This window comes from Mustela nigripes, chromosome 2, assembly GCF_022355385.1.
Source record: "Mustela nigripes isolate SB6536 chromosome 2, MUSNIG.SB6536, whole genome shotgun sequence".
NCBI classification, from domain to species: Eukaryota; Metazoa; Chordata; class Mammalia; order Carnivora; family Mustelidae; genus Mustela; species Mustela nigripes.
The window spans coordinates 110415957-110438268 of record NC_081558.1 but is presented as its reverse complement, the minus strand read 5'-3'; the positions used below and the strand labels follow the sequence as shown (position 1 = coordinate 110438268).

The following is a 22312-nucleotide window of genomic DNA, read 5'->3' as shown; positions in this document are numbered from 1 at the left end:
TTGGGTTGCTCCTTTGGTGACTGGGGTAGTGAGCCCATGTGAAGCAGCACGCCAGCCCGGATCACCCCTCTGCCATGCGCAGGCTTGCTGGAGTCATGGAAGGGATTTCAGGGGTGCTTGATACGAGCCTCGTTAGCTTCTGCAGTGGCCAGGCAAGCAGGCAGTCATGCCCGGTCTACAAACTGTGCCAGATTGCCCCTTACAAATATGATCTTTTTCCCCTCTGATGGGGATCCTGATGGAATAAAGAATGGGAAGTATGATTCTCTTGCTCCTCCCCTTCTTCCTGCCCTCTCTCCCTCCAGACCTTCCTCTGTTTCTGCATGTTGCTGGTGCTTATCACCTCTCTTCTGTTTCCTTATGGTTTATAGATGATCATGACGCAGTCCTGAGGTTTAATGGGGCGCCCACAGCCAGTTTCCAACAAGACGTGGGCACGAAAACCACCATTCGCCTGATGAACTCTCAGGTAAAATTTCTTCTGTGCAGATCTAGAGTGAGAGAAAGGCCACAGTGTGGGCTCTAATGTCAACCCCACCTGCTGGGGGCACATCAGAGCTGCTAAGTTAATTAAGTCCTGTGACTTTGCTGAGTCCTGGAGTCCAAGACCCAACCTGGTGATGTGTTCATGAGATAGCCCCCATGGCATCAGGTGGCATTAACAGAGTTGTTCAGTGTCCCAAGAAAGGAGAGTTCTGCTGTCCTTGTAGCTGCCAGGTTTTTCCCCAGAAAATTGCATGAAGAACAACATGGCAGAGAATATCAGAGTGAGGGATGCTTGGAAAAGTAAGTAAAGCAATGAATGTGGGTGTGTTTGAGAAGCTGTAAAATAGTATGCAAGTATTGTGAGACCTCATCAACCAGATGTTGCTATGTGACATGGCATTCGAATTCACATATTGCCTCATGAATTCCCCTTGAGAATTAGTTCCTGAAGTATTTCCAGGTAGCATATGCTGAATTCTCAAAACTAATGGGGACTTGAGAAATACTCCTGCCACAAAGTTCTGTTAATAGATTTTAACAAACAAACAAACAAAACAAAACTGGGTGACACATGTATCAAAACTAGTGTGAGAGATCTGCAGGCCCATTCACCTCACTCACGACCATCCGTGTTTATTGTTTTCTGCATAAACATGTAAAGCTTGGGTGTTCTTCTGTCAATGTGCAGGCTCTGTACACTGCCTAGGACTCCATGGGCAGGGAGCACATCCTGGGAGTGATTGTAAGTGCCCTTTCAGCACTATTCCAGGATACCCTCATTTCTCCCCTCCTCTGCCACAAGGCTCTACTTCCGTTTCACTGCTTGGCCCTCAGGAACTCGCCAGCTGGGAAGAAGCTGCTTCTTACATGGCCCAATTTCCATCTGAGGCCCATATTCCTAGGAACCCTTGCATGAAGGAACTTGGATTGATGAACTTAAACTTCTTTGCAGGTGGCTGCCATCTTGTTTTCTTTTCTTTCTCAACTCCTTGATGATGATATCATTTTCTGTCACTGTAATATCTGACTGAGTCGACTCTATATGCTTTCAGTTCCTATTTATTATCCAATCTTACATTTGGGGCTTTTCTATTACTTTTATTATAAAGTAGAAAAGGGCAGATTAAAAGAAATAGATTGGTTAGCAAGAGACTCTCTGGAGGACATGACACCAGAGTTAGACTTTGAAATATGGGCAGGATTTGGAGAAACAGGAAGAGAGAGACATTCTAAGAAGTGGTATTGGCAGGACAAAGATGCATAGGACATGAGGGAGACATCCAAACAGGTCTGACTGGTGTGGGGGTGGGGACAGATTTGTGTTGCCCTATAGAGGGAGATGAGGCTGGAGCTTCATGGCTGCTTAAACTCTGGCAAGTCTAGAAAATCAGGCACAGGAGGTGGGAGGAGCTTTCCCTACTTTCTCCTTTTCCTTCTCATGCCCCAGAGAAATCCTCACGAAGTGCTACAGTGTAACCTCTACTTCCACGTAAAGTGTTACTTGAATATCCACCTTCACCACCCTCCCTCCCTCCCTTTCCCCCTTTCACAAATATGGACAGCACTGAGTAGAAGGTGGTAGTCGGCACATAGGTCTCCAGTCAGCCTGCCTGGGGTTGAAACCCTGGCTCTGCCTCTTAATAGCTAAATGATCAGGCGCAAGTTCCTGATGCCACCATTTGTTCATGCGTGGAGAGGGAGAATAGCAGTACCTTCTTCACAGCACATGTTAGGAGGAGTGAGCCAGAAGACCATGCAGAGCACCGAGTACCTGGGACTTCCCTCAGTGGATGATGGCTGCTCTCATGTTCCCATGGGCTGACACTCAGATGGGTTTGGGGGATACAGTGGTGAGCCCAGCAGGCTGGGCCCCTTCACGGTCCACCGCCCACAGCTACAATCAGTCATCATGCAGAGAGATAGACAGTTGTAACAGAGAACTACAAAGGACAGGATTAAGGTGCTCCCACAACCCCTAGGGGGAAATTTTCTCTGGTCAGGGATATCAGGGGCCTTGATGAGGTGAGATAGTCATGTAGGCATAGAGGATGAGAAGGGCTAGGACCTCTCCTGAAGATACAACAGCCTAGTGAGGCCTCGTGTGGGAGGGGGCAGGGGAGTGTGTGTGTGTGGGGGGGGTGTGGTGAGCATGGAGGCTGAGGGTAAAGAGGAGCCATGTCCTGGCGCTGTGGTCAGGAGATAATCTCTGTGGCATGACCAGACTTGCAGTCTGCAAACGTTCCTGGTGTCCATCTGCTCAGTGATCCTGTGTCGGTGGAGAGACACAGTCAGGAGGCTCTCGTAAGGAAATATTCACAATTGCTGCACAGGAGAAATGCAGGTGAACGTGAGAACAGAGTGGATTTGTGAGCTATTTGGCATGTGTGGTCCAGAGGCGTTAGTGGGTCTGTGGCGAGGGGTGAAGGGAGAGGGGCCACCAGTATTCTGGGGTTTCTGGCCCACATGGCTGGCCAGCTAGAGTCACTGGGATTACCAGTGCTTGGAGACATTTTGGGTTGTGTAGGCAAGGGTCAGAGAGGAGGGTGGGGTAAGAACTGTGGTTCCAGATATGATCTGAGCTGCCCCGTAGATACTGTGAAGAGATGTCAAGTGGGCAGCTGATGAAACAGGGCTGGAAGTTAAGTGGACAGCTCTGGGCTAGAGGGGAGAAGTTGCCAGTCATCTTTATCTGTGAGGCCATGGAACAGCTGGGCTGAAGGAGAGCATGAGGGACAGGGTGTAGACAGGAATTCTACACAAGGGCTTTGGGTAACAGAAAGAGGAGGTTAGTCAGCACTGCCCGATGCTGCTGAGGCCCACTGAGGTGAGGACTAAGAAGCGCTGTTCTCTCTTTGGCAACAGGGAGGCCATCGGTGACCTTTGGCAGCAGCTATTTGGGAAAGCGGTGAAGCCAGAAGCCACACTGGAGCACAGGGTCGGGAGTGTGTGGGGGAAGGCCACTGTGGGTAGTACTTTCAAGAAGGGCAGAAGAGAAGTAGGGCTAGCGCTGTAGAGAGTTGAGGGTTCCATGACCAGTTTCTGTTCCTTTCTTTCTTTCTTTCTTTCTTTCTTTCTTTCTTTCTTTTTTTTTTTTTTTTTAATTTGGAGAGACTGAGTACATTTAGAAGACAATGGGAAGACCATCACAAGAGGGCACACACTGTATGGCATGACAGAGTCACATGCCGATTCACAGACAGAGGGTAGAACAGTGGTTTCTGGGCTCTGGGTGAGGCGAGGAATCATTATTTAATAGTTAGAGAGTTCCAGTTTGGGTAGAGGAGGAAGTTCTGGAGATGGAGGGCAGTGATGGTTTTATAACAGCATGAATATACTTCATGTCCCTGAGCTGTTCACTTCCAAGTGGTGGAAATGGTACATTTTGTTACATATATTTTACCACCATAAATTTTTTTTTAAGTCAATGGGGAGAAACCAGTTGATAGAGGAAGAAACTGAACATATTGAAAAGAGGGGACAATAAGTGAGTGATGGGGAAGAGGGATTGATCCAAAGCCCTGCTGAGAATCAAGCCCCATGGGGGGAAGTCAGAAGGGAAGAAGGCTAAGAAAGGTGTAGCAAGAGGTCGTAGTGAAGCATGAAAGGGCTGCAAAGTAGGATGCAGAGAAAGGGAGGCTGAGGGAGAAGGGTGTCTATAGAGGAGGTTCGAGCAAAGAAGGCCTGGCATGAGGAGAGCAGAGGAAGGAACCAGCCAGAGGAACAGAGCAGGAACTCCAGGCCATGCTGGCCACTTTGGGGCTGGAGAGTGTGGGTAAAGAATGGGTATGACCTCCAAATTGGTAGGTGGCAGCGATTAAGAAGAGAGCACATGGAGGAGCCCTGAAGTGTCTCTTGGGTTTGGGAGGGTACCCCCTTCCTAGGCTCCTCTTCCAGGTGGTGAGTGAAGAGGGAAATCTCCATCCTGCAAAGATTTCATTTAAGGCTATGGTAGGTTTGCCCAAGAAGCTGTCTTCCAGGTTGAGGAGAGAAAGCCCACATCCCATGCGTGACAACACGGTGTCCTAATTGGATTTTGGCGGGGACCTTCTCAGATCACTCTCCGGGGCTTATCCTGAGACTGCAGTGGCTGCCACTTATTCCCTACTTCTTCTGTCTGAGGCCCATAGATATCTTATCTCATCTGACCTTTGGGACAATGCTGTATGAGGTGTGATCACCACCCCCCCATTTTTCTGTGATGACACCAAGGTTCAAATAGTCAGAGTGAGTTGCTCAGAGAGCGGCAGAAAGGATACGATAGAGGTGGGATTTGGATCAATGTTGGTTTGCCAATTTTCTGTAAGAGTTTGTATGGAATTGGTATCCCCCCCTTATTTTTTAATGTTTAGTAGAGTTTGCCAGTAAAGCCACATGGACCTATAATTTACCTTATGGGAAGTTTTTTTTAGCTAAAAATTCAGTTTTGTTAGTAGATTCAGGGCTGTTCGTGTTACCTATTCCTTCTTGACTGAACTTTGGAAGTTTGTGTCTTTCAAGGAATTTGTTCATTTCTTCTTCTAAGTCATTGGATTTATTGGCATAAAGTTGTTTATAATATTCCCTCATTGGGGCGCCTGGGTGGCTCAGTGGTTTGGGCTGCTGCCTTCGGCTCGGGTCATGATCTCAGGGTCCTGGGATCGAGCCCCGCATCGGGCTCCCTGCTCCGCAGGAAGCCTGCTTCCCTCTCTCTCTCTCTCTGCCTGCCTCTCTGCCTACTTGTGATCTCTGTCTGTCAAATAAATAAATAAAATCTTTAAAAAAAAATATTCCCTCATTATCCTTTTTAATGTCTGTAGAATCGGATGTGATGTCTGATGTGATAGGAGATCCTCTATGGTGATTCAAGCAGTATTGGAATTCACAGAGCTTAAAAGGACCTTGGATCAACAAGTCATGAATTCATTCCAGAAGTTCTCGTTTGATCACCTGCCCTGTGCCAGTCTCTGTGAAGGGAGCTGGAATTCAGTCCAAACAGCAATAAAACAGAGACATGCTCCCCGCTCTTGTGGAGCCCAGAGTCTCGTCGGGCATTTCATTTTCCAAAGGAGATGGCCCAGGCCTGGGAACAGAAGGTGGCCTGCACTATGCGCAGAGGGTAATGGCAGGCCCAGGGCAGGATGAAGGCCTCCTCATAGCCGGGTCAGGCTCTTCCCTGGCTCTCTGCTGGCACTTTGCCCATCCATGTCTCTCACTCCCCTCATCCTAATTGCCCATCTCACTCGTCGCCTAGTTCTGCCACCAGGACCTTTGGTCTCTGAGAGGACGCGCATTTGTCTGTTTTGTTCACTCGTAAACCCGAGTGCCAGGACCAGTGCCCATTATGTAGTAGATGTGCAATCAATATTTTTTGAATGAAGTAGAGTCTGGAGAACCTTCTGCTTGCTCAGTGGATGCCTCCAAACTTCTCCAAATTCTTTAAAAAATTTTTTTGAATTTATTTGGAAATACTTTGAAACTTTGAACAAGTTGAAAAAATGTCTACTACAAAGAATGCCTGAATACTCTTTATCCAGAGGTACTTACTATTTTTAACCCCATTGCTGTATTATCTGCTCTATTCATTCTTTGTAATGTTTTTTTTTTTTTTTTCATCTGAGAGTAAGTTGTATATATTATGCATGTTAATTCCTAAATACTTACTATGGGTAAAAAGTTTATGTTCCCCGCCCCCTGCCAGTTTGTATGTTGAAGCGCTAACCTTCAATGTGATTGTATTTGGAAATGGGGTCTTTGGGAGATAAACACATTTAGATGAGGTCTTGAGTGTGAGGCCCCTGTGATGTGTCTGCCGTGTGAGGAAGGTGGCCTTCTACAAGCCAGGACGAACACCCTCACCAGGAACCAAATGTGCTGGCACTTTAACCTTGGACTTCTCAGCCTCCAGAAGCATAAGAAGTAAATGTCTGTTGTTTAAGCCACCCAGTCTATGGTATTTTGTCGTAGCAGCCTGAGCTAAGACTTTTTGGTTCTGAGAGGAGGAGTTTTGCTATGACAAAAACCTAACAATGTGAAGTGGCTTTGAAACTGGGTAATTGGTAAAAGCTGGAGGAGTCTTGAAGGACATGCTAGAAATATAGGTGCTAAGGGAAATTTTGGTGAGGGCTCAGAAAGAGTAGAGGAGAGCTGAAGAGAGAGCTTCTGTCTTTTTAGAGAATATGAAAATAATTGTGAACAAAATGTTGGCCTAACTTTGGATGATAAAGGCCCTTCTTTGAGGGCTCAGATGGAAATGAGGAACATGTTCTTGAGCAATGGAGAGTGATCCTTGTTCTAAAGTGACAAAGATTTCATCTGAATTGAGTTCTAGTGTTTTGTGGGAGGTAGAACTTGTGAGTAAAGAAACTGGATGATTTACCTGAGGTGATTCCTAAGTTGAAGGGACTGGCCTGGCTTCTTTTGTGAGGTGTGAGTAGAGAGAAATGAATTATAAAAAAGGAATTGTTTAGCAAAAAGGAAATAGAGCTTAAAGATTTGGAAAATTCTCGGCTTATCTATATGGCAAAAAAAATGAGAAAGCTTGTTCTGAAGAGGAAAAGAAGGGGTGGCCCCAAAAACATTTGATAAGGAGATTGGCAAGGGTGTGACCCAAGGACCTACTCCTACACGCCAGCAGAAACACTGTCAACACTGTCAGCTTGAGCTGAAGGGGATGGATATGGGATGAGGTGGAGGAAGGCTGTGGGCCTCTTAGGTCCTATAGGACAGGACTATAGAGCTCTTGGACTGTGAATGGCATTGTTCTTCATGACAAGAAAAGCATGATCCCAAAGGAGATTCAGAAATCGTCAAGGCTGCATCCTTATTTTCAAAGATGGGAGGAGGGGCTTGGTTTTAATAGGCCCGATGGTAGCTGCTCAGAGCCACATAGGTGGGATCGCTGCCCCTATGAGTCCATAGGGCACAGCACTGAACCAAAGAGGAATCTTCTCAAGCCTTAACATCTAGTGGTATTTACTTTGCTAGGTTTTGGACTTTCTTTGGACCTGTCAGCTCTTTCTTCCTTCCAGTTTCTTCCTTTTGTAATGGGAATGTCTATCCTATGTGATCCCACCACTGTATTTTGGAAGTACATACTTTTCTGGTTTCATAGGTCCACAGTTGGAGAAGAGTTTTGCCTCAGGATGAACTGCCTCACTCTTATCTGATTTAGATAATATTCACATGAGACTTAAGACTTAAGATTTTAGAGTTGACACTGGAATGAGTGGAGACATTGGGGAGGTTGGGTGGAATTAACCTATTTTGCATGTGAATAGGAGGTGATTTTGGAGGATCCAATGTGTCTCCTCTGAATTCACATGTTGAAGCCCTAACCTCCAGTGCAGTGGTATTTGGCAATGGAGCCTTTGGGAGATGACTAGATATAGAAGAGTTCTCAGGATGGGGTCTCTATGATGGGATTAGTGCCCTCATAGGAAGAGAAAGAGACCAGAGTTCACTTTTCTCTCATGAGGACATGAAGAAGGCAGCCATCTGTAAGCCAGGAGCGGGGCTCTCATTGGGGAGCCACGTATGCTGCTGCCTTGATCTTGGACTTCCCAGACTCCAAAACTATGAGAAATAAATGTCTGCTATTTAAAAAATGTCAGTTTCTGGCATTTTATTATAGTAGCTCCTGAATAGATTAAGTTAATACACACCTTAGCTGTATATCCTAAGAATTTTCAACAATGTTGTCTTTCACAATCAAAAGTATAGTTATCAACTTCATACATTTATGGTGATAACATAGTTTTTTTTTTTTTAATGGTGATAACATACTTTAATCTTTCTGAATTCCAGAAAGATCTGTTTGCTAACTGACCTAATAATATCTTTTATGGCATATTTTTTTTTCTTTAGGTCCAAGATCCAGTCCAGGATCAAGTAGTGTGCCCTTAGTTGTGTCTCCTTTGATCTGGAATACTTCCATAGTCTTACTTCATCCTTTAAGGAACTGACATTTTTGAAGAATGAAGTCCTCCTTCAAAAAAATACATTATTTGGGTTCTGCCCTATGCTTTCTCAATATGAAATTCAGTTCATACATTGCTGGCTGGGGTGTCAGGTCCTTCTAAGATCATCACAGCAGGAGGGATCCAGTGTCTGTCTGCCCCTCAGCTGATTTTAATTTTGATCACCTGGATAAGGTATTGTTTGATTTGTCCACTTTCATAGTTATTTTTTTTCCCATATAGTCTATGGGTAAACACTTTAATACAGTACCACAATTCTTCTCCTCATCAAAATTCCCTCTTATATTGAGCACTCATGGCTCACTTTTTGCCCAAACCAGTCTTTACTCTGATGGTTGCAAAATGGTAGTCTTCTCACTATAGCTTTCCCTGCTCTGTGGCATTGGGTTGGAGCTCAGAATTCTACTGTGAGTGAGAGCCCTCCCTTCTCCTCTACTTATATCCTCCTTCCTTCCCCTCCCTTCTTTCTCTCTTTATTATTGGTAACAATGGTTTCTAATTCATCACTGTTCTGAATTACTTTGGCATTTAAATTCTCCTGGATTTGGCCAGTGGGAGCTCCTTGAAGCTGGCTCTTGTTTCCCTGCCACGTGCATGCCCTCATCATGTTTTTTTTCTGTTAACACTGGTATCTTCTGGCATAACAAGATATTCCAATTCATTTTAATCTGTCGTGTTTTGTTTTTTTTTTAAGATTTTATTTATTTGTTAAAGAGAGAGAACGAGCGAGCGAGCAAGCACAGGCAGACAGAATGGCAGGCAGAGGCAGAGGGAGAAGCAGGCTCCCCGCCGAGCAAGGAGCCCGATGTGGGACTCGATCCCTGGATGCTGGGATCATGACCTGAGCCGAAGGCAACCGCTTAACGAACTGAGCCACCCAGGCGTGCCCTAATCTGTCGTGTTTTAAATGTTTCCTCTTTATTAGTTTTATCCGGAATATAGGTATACACAGTATTCTGGATCAGAGACAGATTTTTTATTTCATACTTTACAGTAGATAATGAATGTACTCTAGTCACTCTTTTCCCAAGCTCCTACTCCCAGGGCAATGCAATGAGAGTCAGGTCAATTATCCTACAGGACTAACCAGATACCCCACAGGCAAGGGACAAAAAGTAAGTGATCCCCCATGACACATGCACTGCTTATAAAAGGCAGGAGGTGGCTGGCTTCTACCCCCCCTCAAAGGGCCCCTTCTTACTCCAGCCCTTTAGAATATAAACACACTCTGATGTGAAATGAGAGATGTCTGTAAATTCCTGGGCCTCTTTCCTCCTGCGCCGGTCTTCCGGGTCCCTTAGCATATATCTGTATTAACATAGGGATGATATTCGGGCTATCACCATTTAGCTTCTCAGGGAGATAAGAGAAGTTTTATTGGGTTTTAAACCCAAGCAGAGCAATTAACTAGACAAATAGCTCCAGAGTTTATACTGACGGTATATGAAGAGTTCAGGAGTCTAGGGCTTTTTGGAGCAACACTGAGATATGGAGGGAAGTTTTATTTCCTCATACTAACCTACCTTAGCTCTGGGATATGTCACTTTTTTCCAAGGAGTCTTGGCTCTTTTAAGTAAAATTGGTATTAGAAACCAACATCTGGGTGTTGGGTGGTTCATGCCTCCTACTGAGGTATCTTCATTTCTTGGCCCCTACAGCTGGGAGAGCTAGGAAACAGAGCACGCATGTACACATATGTAAACGCGTACACACACGGTTCAGGTACATGTGCATCCGTATGCTTACTATATACATACATGCACCTGCACGTGCGCATAGATTCCTCTGCATAGACGCCTGCGTGTGCCTGCCGACATGCCTGCTTTGGCAGTGACAGATCCTGACCAAGTTCGGTCTGTCCACATAAGCTATCCCTTGCCTTTCCGCATTCTATATTTGCACTCCCCCCTCCTCCCATAGTGGGAATCCTGCTTCTAACACCTTCACCCATTTCTTTATTTGCTCACGTGGGTGATACCCCTCAGAGTTTGAAAATTGCTATGCACATCTCTCCCTCCAGCAAACAGAGCAGAGAGAGCTCAGGCTGGGTTTGCTGTTTTCCCCCACACCCTGCCTGAGGCTGAGGTGATGCAGCCACGTGATGGAGCCCTGAGTTACCTGGATGCGTCCTTCTGTTCCTCTTCACTGAGCTTGGGGAATTCATTTGGACCTCAGCTGTATCCATTTTGTTTCAGTTTGGGGGTTTTCTTTTCCTCCTTCTTTTTAAATCACATAGAATATTAACATGCTCCCCAGATTCAAAACTCTCCGGGAGCGTATAACTGGAGAAATGTTAACTCCCTCCTAGATTCCTGCCACCTGGTCCCACCAGCACCCGTGGTGGGCAGCCACCTGCACTGTGTTCTGATTTGTCCTTCTGTGTTAGTGTTTGTCAAGACAAACAGATGTACATATGCTTTCTTAATTCCCCTTCTTTTTTTCACACAGAATATAGTGTGTGGGGGGGTGTGGGTGCCTATAAGCTCTTTCACACTGTTTCCCCCCAGTATCTTCTCGAAATCACTCCCTGTCAGCTCATAGAGCTCTTCCTTTTTCTTTGTCAGAGTTGTGTAATACTCCTTGGTGGCTCAGTTTCCTAGCTTATTCTCATAACCTCTTATGTTAATTCTGACATTTAAGTACTTTCCAAATTACTACTACTACTACCTTTTCTTCTTTTTCTTTAAGATTTTATTTATTTATTTGTGAGAGAGAGAGAGAGATTGCATGCACAAGCAGGTGGAGTGGCACGCAGAGGCAGAGAGAGAAGCAGGAGCCCGTTGCGGGACTCAATCCCAGGACCCTGGGATCATGGCCTGAGCCAAAGGCAGAAGCTTAACTGATTGAGCCACCCAGGCATCCCCAAATTACTTCTTCTTATACTTCTTGGTTCTTTTGATGACTTCCTGGGATGCTGGGTAGAATCAGAGGCCCCTCTGATTTGGGCATTTGGGGTTTGTGGTGGCTTTCCACTTGAGGTGCCCTTCTCTCTGTCAGAGAAACTGCTTCCTATCCCAGTCTGGTTTACCGTGGTCAGGCCTTCATTTTTCCTATCTACTCAGGACCTCGACCACCCCTCTGTTTGTCTTCTTGTGGCACTAACTAGCTTTTTCACTCTGGCAAGGCTGCAAGTCTGGCAGCTGGAACACAGACTGTTTCCTCATCCCTTACTGTTCTGAACGAAGGTCGTCTGGTACAGTGGGAAGAGATCAGACAGGCCTTGATTTGTAGCCTAGCTCCATCCCTTTCCTATTGTGTGATCCTGGGTCAGTTATGTAACTTCTCCGAGCTTCCTTTAATGCCCTGTTTGGGGCTGGGAAATATTGTGAGGGATATACGAGAAGACTTGGACTTGGACTGTTGTGTGAGTTTAACAAAGCAGCTAAGTCTAGACTCTATATATAGTTACCAGTGTCTACACACACACACACACACACACACACACACACACACACAGGGCATATTAGTTTCTGATACCTGCCATAACAAAATGCCACAAATGGGATGGCTTATACAACAGAGATTTATTTTCTCACAATTCTGGAGGCCAGGGGTACAAGATCAGGGTGCCACCAAGGTTGGATTCTGATAAGGGCTCTCTCCCTGGCTTGTGGATCCTTCTAGCTGCATCTTCACACAGTCTTTCCTCTGTGGACGTGTGGAGGGAGAGATCTTCAGTGTCTCTTTTCTTATAAGGATATCAATCTTATCAGATTAGGGACCCATCCTTGTGACCTCATTCAACCTTAATGAACTCCCTGAAGGCCCTGTCTCCAAAAGAGTCACATTGGGGGTTAGGGATTCAACATAGGAATTTTGGTGGGGGAAGGGGGGAACAGTTCAGCCCATAACTGAGGGAAAAAAGATTTGGGAAGAAAAAAGACCAACATATTCATACAGGTGATATCTGAAGAATGCAATGATTGATGGTTGTTTTCTTATTCTTGTATGTATATAGATGTGTGTATTCTTGTCTCCTCTAACTTTCTGCAGGGAGCATGTGTTGCTTTGTGACTGGAGAGAGGACTTTAAACAGGTTTCTATAACAGCACCACCCATCTCCCTGGTGTAGCCTTTTCCTGGCAGGTGTTCCTTGGGGCTCCGTTGCTGTGGCAGTGACTTACTTTCCTCATCATGAGGCTCCTGGGATCCCTGAACTCAGGTCGGACTCTGCACGAGGTCAAGCACAGGGGCATTTGAGAAGACCTTGATCTCTCCCCAGTGCCTTGTGCTGCAGCTGGGGAAAATGACAGAGATGCCATCCAGGCATGGCTGGCCGCCTGGACATGGCCTTGCAGGGCAGTCCTTTCCTAGAAATAAGGCACCTGAGCCTGGAGAGGGAAAACAGCCCTCCTAAGACCACAGAGTGACTCAGACACAGAGCACTGCCCCATTTCCCCAAGCAGTTTGAGGTTCTCTTGTGTTTGAGGAAAATTTGTACATGTCATGTAAGGGCCACCAGAATGAGTATGGTAAGTTCAGAGCTGTGTCCATTTAAGCTTGAGGGGTACTGGCTAGCTTCTCCCCTGTCCCCACATAGGTCCTGGCTGTGGTCACTTCTTGTTTCTCCTTGGGATAAACTAGTCCTTACCATCACCCCTTCTTGGTTTCATGCTTTGCCATTTGCCTCATCAAGTAGCTTGAGTGAACGCCTCCCTCTCTTCTCTCCCTAAACCCCCGTATGTTGAGAATCGAGGCTGGCTCGGGCCCTGCTTGTGTGCTCACTTATTCAAATGCTTTGTGGTTTATGAATACAACCCTGTGAGGAAAGAAAGAACACTGGGGAGGAGCCAGTCTCTAGACTCTGGTTCTGGCTCTGTCCCAAGCTCCCTTGGAAGCCTGGGACAATTCTCTCTTCTCTCTGGACCTCAGTTTACCTACCTGAAAATGACAGACTTGGGTCCAGCCCTCGAGGGTCTTCCAGCTGTGACAGTATAACTATGACTCAGACAAGAAGCAACATTCTTGTTGTCTATGTGCGTCATCAACTGCTTTCTTTGGCCTGTCCTCCTGACACCACGGCTGACCCACCCTGCCTGCTTTTTGGGAGGCAGTGCAGTATGTAGGTCAAAAGTGTGGATCCTGGAGACCTCCAGTTCAGATTCCCTGCTTACTAGCTGTATAGCTTGGGTGAGTTTCTTAGCATCTCTGAGTTGGTTTCCTTATTTATAAGATGGGCATATTAATAATCACCTCCTGGGGTGGTTGCAAAGATGAGATGAGATCATGTATGAACGTAGCTGGCTTGGAATATACATGGTCAGATGGCATCTGTCACTCTCACTGTTGTTTTTCATTGATGGAAAGGAGAAGACTTAAGTAGCTCTCAGGATTTCTGTGAAGCCACAGATATTGGCAAAGTCTTAGGGTGCCAGAACTTGCTGCCACTGGCCTCTTTCTTGTATACTAAGATGATGACTGGAGAGGAGCAGGAGACATTTTTAAAATCTGTTATCTATAATTCTCTTGAGTGCGCACACATCACCAGGCATTGGTAACACTGGACAACCTGCAGTTCCCAGATAAGCTCCTCATGGTACTAAGTAGAATTAGGTTTGGCTGTTTGTGATAGCAACACTCTACCCACCCCTCAACACAAGGTTAACAAGAGAAAAACGTATTTCTATCCCATGTAAAAGAAATCCAAGGGTGGACATCCCAGAGCTGCTGTGGTGTTCCAGTGTGTCAGGAACCTGGGCTCCTCCTACCTTGTGCATTTATCGTTCAGTCACATGACTTCATCCTCATGGTCCAAGGTGACTGTTTTAGCTCCAGTCATCACGTCCACCTTCAGCCAACAGGAAGGAGAAATAAACAAGGAAGGTCACTTCCTGGAAGTCACACTTACACACCCTTGGCCAGAATTTTATCATGGCCAGGCTTAGCTGTAAGAGAGGCTGGGAAATTTTTATTTCAGATAATCTTTATTTTAGATGACTATGTGTTGAGGTAAACAGAAATGTTTGTTTCCAAGGAAGAAAGAATGAATGCATATTGGGTGACACCTAGCAGTCTCTGCCACTTATTCTCACATCTGGGGATTTGCACACATTGTTTCTTTTGTCTGGGACATCTTCCCTCTCCTCACACCTCACACCCGTGGCTTGGCCTGCTATTGTTTGTCCCTGAATGCTCACTCACCTCATGGCCATACTCATGCTGGCATTCTGTGACTCCCTGGGGACTCTTTAGCACCCAATACAGCCACATGATCCCCAGCCAAGGTGGGCCCAGCACCAGTAGTTCTTGCCTCAAAGATACACTGAGGAAGTGGGATTATATTCTTCAGGCTTCCGTGCCTTTGGGAGAGGTATGAGGGGACAGGGTAGCTCAGAAGCTCGTGGCAAGTTGCTGCTCTCTGGGTTGTACCTAGTCATTCTTGAGATAATACAGTGACTCTGATTACATCTCCACGTTGTAATGGTGAGTGGTCGAGGTGTGGAATGATGACTGTGATGCTTGCTTTCATTTTCAGGCAGCTCTTGATTTGGTTTCTGCCATTTGTTTCTCTCAGTTTCCACTTGGGCAACATGTGCTTTTTAAGGTGAATGTTTGACAGCTGATATCCTGGATCACTGAACCGAAGTGCCTAGGGTGGCACTTGCCACCTGTCAGTCATCACCACAGGACATTTACATATGAACATCCAGGTGACCATTTGTCTCTTTCTTCCTGCAGCTGGTCACCACTGAAGGGCGCTTCCTCAAAGACAGTCTGTATAATGAGGGAATCCTAATTGTGTGGGACCCGTCTGTTTACCATTCAGATATCCCAAAGGTAAGTGGGTGTCCTCAGGAAATAGGGAATGAGTCTTCTGTTTGTCCATAGACGGTCCTGAGTGTTCCTGGGTTTTGAAAGTCATGGCTGACCTGCTCCCCCACCACCCGCCAAGGACTCTCTTTCCACATGAGAGGAAAGCACTTCATCTGGACTCGCATCGCGGAAGTATTCCTGTCTGATACCAGTGCTCTCTGTGCTCCGCTCCGCAGGGCCATGTTTTTCTCTCCTTTGATCGTTGGCTCAGGAGTAACAGTGACGGGATTTCTCACTGTCTAGGGTGGGGTTGTGTCCATCTAATACAGTTATTTCTGAAGCAAATCAGCAGGAAATAGACAGTAGTTACTCATTCCTAGGACAGAAGCATCATGCTTGACCTAATTCTAGTTTCCAGAATTCTTCCCATTTCACTCATAACAACACAGGAAAGTAGAAGCATGGCTGCTTCCCTTTTACAGGTGAGGAGACTAGAATGTGGGGAGGGGAAGTCGCCTGTCCCTGAACTTGGTTTTCTAAGCGGAGGGCTCTCTTTTGGGAAGAGGATGGGAGTCTCAGGCCTTTTGGCTCCCCAGCCTCTCCAAAATGGCACCCTTCCTGTTTGTCATGTGTGTCAGCCGGCCTCTCCCTGGTATGGCTGCACTGTCGCAGGAGACTGGTGTTATGGTGGAAGGACAGAGCGCGCCATTCCGGGGACACGGGATTCTTAAGTCGGACCCACCAGGAGCTGAGAGGCTCTGGTGATCACTGGCAACCTCACCACCCCAGCCTCCACAGTTTTGCTCGGATCTCAGAGCTGAAGTGTGTCTGAGGCAGGACAGGGGCTCCCAACCTGCAGTTGTGGAAAGCTGTGCCCCAGTTGAAAATGAGAGGTAGGGAGTGCCTGGGTGGCTCAGTGGGTTAAAGCCTCTGCCTTCGGCTCAGGCCATGATCCCAGGGTCCTGGGATCGAGCCCCGCATCAGGCTCTCTGCTAGGCGGGGAACCTGCTTCCCTTCCTCTCTCTCTACCTGCCTCTCTGCCTACTTGTGATCTCTGTCAAATAAATAAAATCTTTAAAAAAAAAAAAATGAGAGGTGGGATCAGATGGTGCCAAGGACCCCTTTGAGCATTCCCAGGGTCTGTGATCCCAAAGTCTGAAGCTGTTCCAGGGTCGCCAAGCTCAAAATTCCTTGGGAGCATAAGCTGTGTGCTGGGTTCCCTCTGCTAGCAAGTGAGAGCTGTGACGTGAAGTCTGGAATCCACTCCGAGGAAGGGGCTTCGAAGCAACTCCTTCTCCTTAAGGAGACCATTTTCTTCTCTTTCAGTGGTACCAGAGCCCTGACTACAGCTTCTTTGAGAACTATAAGAGCTACCGCAAGCTGCATCCTGACCAGCCTTTTTACATCCTCAAGCCCCAGATGCCTTGGGAGCTGTGGGACATCATTCAGGAAATATCCCCAGAGGAGATTCAACCCAACCCCCCATCCTCTGGGATGCTTGGTGAGTCTGTATCTGGGGAAAGACCTCTCATGTTTGTTTCTAGAAGAGATTAGAGAATGGGATCTCATTCATTCATTCATTCCTTTGTTCACCAAACAGTTGCCAGGTTTTTGCTGTATTTCTACACTGGGCCAAGTTCTAGCTAAGATCCAGAGATCAGTAAGAATCCTTCTCCTTTAGGGTGTTTGGTGGGGGAGTTCAGCCAGGAGAGCACACCCCTCCTGGGGGTGCTGTCAGAGAGCTCAGTGGAGGAATGGCATTGGGCCAGGCCTGGGTGAGGGGTAGATTTGGCTTGGGGAGGAGGCAGGAAAATGGGAAGAGCAGTGCTGGGATTTGGAAGATGAGGCAAGAGAGGCACTTGCCTCAGGTATACCATTTGAGGGGACACCAGAAAATTCAGTAACAAGCTAAATAATATTAAAATAATATTTTTTAAAAACTGTAATTAATGCAAGATTTTATCCTGAATGAAATACCAAAATTTTAAATAAAGATAGGATCAGTCATAATGTTACACTGAGCCATATTGGCATCTGAAGACAAAGCAATAGTCAATAATACTTTATTCAAAATTTCAAAAATCTGTCGAACCCAGTGAGTACCCTAGTCCTGGCTCTGAGAGAAGAATGAGAGGCAGAGTTTTCCTGGGTTGGAGGGTCATGAACGGAGCTGAGGGAGCTGGTGTAGGTGAACTGGGATCTGAGTCCAGAGGGTACTGAATGCTGGCTTCAGGCTTTCTTCTTGGACACGTGGAAGGGAGGCTCCCTTCTCTGGGCCCCCCCCGTACCCCCCACTGTATGATGAGCCTGCCCTCTTGCTGGGATGCAAACTCCCTCAGGGTGGTGACGGAGTTTAAAACATTCTTCCTCCTTTTTAAATTTTACATTCTTGTTTAAATTTTTATTGCAATTCTAGTTCATTAATATATGATTTAATATTGGTATCAGAAGTAGAGTTTAGTGATTCAACACTTACATACAACACCCAGTGCTCATCACCAGTGTCCTCCTTAATGCCCATCCCCCATCTAGCCCATCCCCCACACACCTCCCCTCCTGCAACCGGGGTTCCTTTTTGTTAAGAGTCTCTCAGGGTTCCTTTTTGTTAAGAGTCTCTCAGTTTGATGCCTTCTTCAGAATGTGGCACAGGCTAGCCCTGTGGTAATGGCCTCTGAGTTCGTGAACAACTGTGTGTTTACTGTCAGAAGCACTCCTTAGAGAAAAGGATGGGGACCATCTCAGTAGAGTGTCTTTGTACAATTCTCTTCAGTTTTGGTATGTGTGCATTTGGGGCTCTTCCAGGAGCCCTTTGGAGCAGGAATAGTGGGAAAAGCATCCCAGGGAACACTTTCCCATTACCCCACTGTCCCCTCTTCTTGCCCATCCCCAATGGCCGTGGCCCCTGCTGGGCCCCACCCAGTGTCACCAGGAGGCTTACATGAGACTTCCTCCATAGCAAGTGTTCCCTCCTGAAATTTCCAGAAGCCACTTCTGTCATGCCTTCACAGTTTAGTTGCAGAAGTATCTTTTCGCCCCATTAGACCAGGGGCAGCCAGAGAGGACTCTTCCCCTATCTGATTCCTCTAGAACAAAGTTGCTGCTAGCAGTTTACAGTTTTGCTCTTAGTAAGGACTATTTCATCATAAACTTCCCCTATATTTATGGTGGTTGAAAGGGGTGTGAGAGCCATGATCTTATTGTATCCTAGCAACAGCCTGTGTGGTAAGAGGCAGATGGAGAAACTGAGCCCCAGAGAGGGCCTAGAGAAGTGCTTGAGCCAGGTGGGGACAGGTGTGTGTGTCGCAAGAGTCTCCTGCCTCTTGTTGGGGTCATGTCTCCAGCAGAGTGTTCTGTGCCTCCTCCCTGAGAGCACCAACCTGGCCTCACCCCTTGCACTCCCGTCTCCCGCCAGAATGAGCAGAGCCCATCAACATGGACCAGGCAGGCTCCTGTTCCAACCACCATCCTCCCAGCTGGGGAAAGACAGCCTTTCTGCCCACACTGTTTCTCCTAAGCACTGTAAGAATCATCTCTCCCAGTCAGCGCCATCTGTGAGTCTCCTACAGGATATAAAAGTGCTAGAAAGTTCTATGTACATGGATGGTACTGTCTCCCCAGTCATCTAGTCCTCTCTCTTCATCTAGCTTATTCACACTGATTAGCTCAGTGACTGATGGATGGAACACGTCCGTCCCCTGGTGTTTAGGGAGAAGCTGCCATGCACCAGCCCCTGACCTGCCGGGGGTTCAGAGGGGCATAGGGCTCAGCAGCCCTGCATCCTGAGGAACAGCCTGCTGGACCGGCTTACTGGCCGAGCTCAGACTGGGAATCACGGTAATACATAGAAACTCCAAATAGACCTCTCCCCAGATTTGGGTTCCTGAGTTGCTGGACTCATGGGGCAGAGCTCCAGGGTGTAGAGTTGTATTGTTGGGTCGAACTTACCTCTGCTCTCCTCTTCAGGAATCATCATCATGATGACATTGTGTGACCAGGTGGATATTTACGAGTTCCTCCCATCCAAGCGCAAGACCGATGTGTGCTACTACTACCAGAAGTTCTTTGACAGTGCCTGCACGATGGGCGCCTACCACCCACTCCTCTTTGAGAAGAATCTGGTGAAACACCTCAACCAGGGCACAGACGAGGACATTTACCTGCTGGGAAAAGCTACACTGCCTGGCTTCCGGAAAATTCGCTGCTGAGCCTGGACTCCTGGGTCAGGTCCCCTCGCCCTTCTCCACCACATCCGGGCAGGTCACGTTCCCGAACAATCACAAGCTGCATGATGGGCCTTCTGTCACCAAGAGCCACAGGCTGCAGGAGTTCCAACAGCAGGCAGCTAGGTCCAGCCTGCCCGGAAGCTGCAGAGGTGTGCGAGCCCAAAGCCTCCCGCCGCACACCTAGCATTCTCTCCACGCCACCTTTCCCTCCAGGGCTGCCAAAGCTGAGCTGTTTCCCCCCCCAGAATGACGTTATCTTCACAAACCAGCGCTCTCTGTTGCTCAACATCTGCTCCTAGACACTGATTTCACATGTTAAAGAAATTCTCCCAAATTATGATTGTGTGTGGGTACAGGGTAGCTCTGGGGAGCCAGGAAGTGGTCTGAGGCATAGGAAACATGCTCAATTCCTCCAGAACAAAGCTGCTCTTGAGGTCCGTACCCTTGGAAGATGAGGCATTCCTATCACTCTAGCTGGCTTGGTGGGTCCTTAGCCTGGGTGCTCATGCACAAAGGGTTGTGATAAACCCACATCCTCTCCGTATGGAGAAGAGAGGCACGGAAGGACATGGTCTCCATCCTCCGTTTGCTCACAGTTCAGTGGGAAGGAGACGGAGGGTTCAGTGTGCTCAGTGCACGTGGAAGGGGTGGGGGTGGTGGCAGCGATGCCGATTTGCCCAGTTATGAGCTTACATGCTCAAGGGGGCACGTATTCGCTGTGTCTGTGGGTCGTAGGGGCCTTCGCTGAGCTTGGCTGTGGAGATTTCAGGGGACTGGAGGAACATGTCAGCAGATGTTTTGAGTCATTTGAGTTGTGTTTTCCTTTTTGCCTTTGTTGCCCATATTTATTCTCTAAGGTCTGCCTGACCTTTGAGGCTCAAGTTATTTTCTGAGGAAGCTGCTTCCCCTCTCGCAGGGCAGCCCCATCGGAGACACCTGGCAAGCCAGATGCCAAAAACCCAATTTGTCCGTACTCGGCCTGGCCTGACCCTTCACTGAAGTTGGGGTCACACACCGTGTCCATTGCTTCCCTGTTAATGCTCGCCCCACCCCCCACCCCCAGGCTGCCATCTTGTTTTCCCCTTTAAAGTAGACTTTTTTCCTCTCTCAAATTACTTTTAAGCATTTTGTACTTTAAAAGTATCCTGATCTGATGATTTCTTTCGCCTTCATGGGCCTTTCACAGAATGTCTCTCAGGGAGTGGGGATGTGGTTCCCTAGAATTTAAACTTGCTCTCAGAAATGAGCACCTTAGAGACCGTAACGGATTCTCACAAGGTTTATCAGTCAGCCATGCCCTCCACCCCTCCAGCAAGGGGGCGATATCACAGTCTCCAGACAGAGGCCCTCCCACCGTGGGGTGCAAACATGCTTCCTGGGTAGTTTTACTGCAACCTCCTTCTCCAGTGGAGAACCACACTGGACTGGTCTGGCCCCTGGGGAGGAGAACGTAAAGGACTTGCTCAGGGTCACAAAATAATGCTGTAAAACCAGGGTTCAGCGCCTCTTAAGCTTGAGCCCTGGACCAGTCGTCTGGGAGCTGGAGTGCTCACGTACTGCCAGACCCTTGGCTTCTAGGGGCAGTAGCAGGAGCCCTTGAGGGAGAAGCTCTGGGTTTTCCAACTGATCCTCCCCTATGTACTAACCATGCCGCCATGAGCAAATTTTCCTGAGACTCTGTTTCCACATTTGTAAAATAGGGGTGGTGAGCGTACCTCACAAGGCTGTTGTGTTACATGAAATATCTGTCCCAGTACTGTACTTGGCACATAGCAGGTGCTCAGTACCTGGTGGCTTCCTCCCTCCCTCCTTCCCTCCATTCCTCCCTTTACTAAGGACCTGCTCCAAACTCACACTTGGGCCTGACCTTGCTTTGAGGTAGGTCAGGGAGGGGGTCCTGTCATCAGGGAATTAACTATCCTACTGGGAGACAACAACGACCCTGCCTGGCACCCAGGAAACCATGCACACAATGGAGGGTGTAGGTATAGAAGTGTCCCTCCTCCCCCTTCTCCTCCTCACCCCACCTTCCCCCTCCTTGCAGCTCTGGCCTTTCTGCTTAGGAATGGGCCGAGCACTTGGGCTGCCTCCTGCTGTGCGGACAAGTCTTTTCCAGCTTTCTGAGCCCATGAATTCCCAGCTTGCTTTAGGTCCTGATTTGATGCATACATTGCAATCTTTAAATCATACACAGTGTGAGGAAGGAGCGTTCCACCAGCGAGAGAGAGGCACTGGTGTGAGACTACACTGGGTAGATGCTAGCTTTTCATTCTTATTATTAATATAAGGGATCAGATTAATGTCAGTGTGATTTGGGGTCTATAGAACTTTTAATTCTGTGTTCTCTTTATATGGAAACTAGTAAAATGCAAATCAGAGGTTATTATTGTTGGTCTGGTGAGAGGTTTCATATTTGTGACAGATAATTTAAAAATGGTGACTGAGTGCCGCGGGAAAGTCCCCATTCTGAGGGGATCGTGTCTTTGTCAGTAGCCATCTCTTCATCCTATATCATGAGGTCCCCCAATCCTTCAATCACATAAGCTATTCACCTTGGTTTGGAGACCTTGATCTCAGAAGTATCTGAAACATGCCTAATCAAATTCTGAATTACCCAAAGATGATGTAAAATTTTAAAATAAATGTGTTTTTAAAAAGCTTCTCCCTCTCTCCTTACTTGCTACTTCTCAACTTTTATCTCCAAGGAGGCACAACAGGAATCCCAAAGCCACGGATTTTCCCCTACTAGCTTCTCTTCCATACTTCAGGAAGAAGAATGGTCACTTATGTGGCAGATAGCATCTCTGAGATAGCCACCGATCAAGGGTTCTTACTTTTGGTCTTGCTTAAATTCATATGACTAAGTTGTTTGTCCAATACCTCAGGGAAGGAGTG

The 22312-nt window shown here is 47.2% G+C and overlaps 1 protein-coding gene across 7 annotated transcripts in view; it reads left to right on the top strand.

The window, feature by feature from the left end:
- Window positions 1-22079, top strand: part of ST6GAL1 (ST6 beta-galactoside alpha-2,6-sialyltransferase 1) — a 91904-nt gene extending 69825 nt beyond the window's left edge. For all 7 annotated transcript variants that reach the window (XM_059391312.1, XM_059391314.1, XM_059391317.1 and 4 more), the window contains 4 exons: window positions 372-469; window positions 15120-15218; window positions 16521-16695; window positions 19158-22079. In XM_059391312.1, the coding sequence (XP_059247295.1) occupies window positions 372-469; window positions 15120-15218; window positions 16521-16695; window positions 19158-19399 (614 nt within the window). In that variant the 3' untranslated portion in view covers window positions 19400-22079. The remainder of the gene's footprint in view (window positions 1-371; window positions 470-15119; window positions 15219-16520; window positions 16696-19157) is intronic.
- The last annotated feature ends 233 nt before the right edge of the window (window positions 22080-22312 follow it).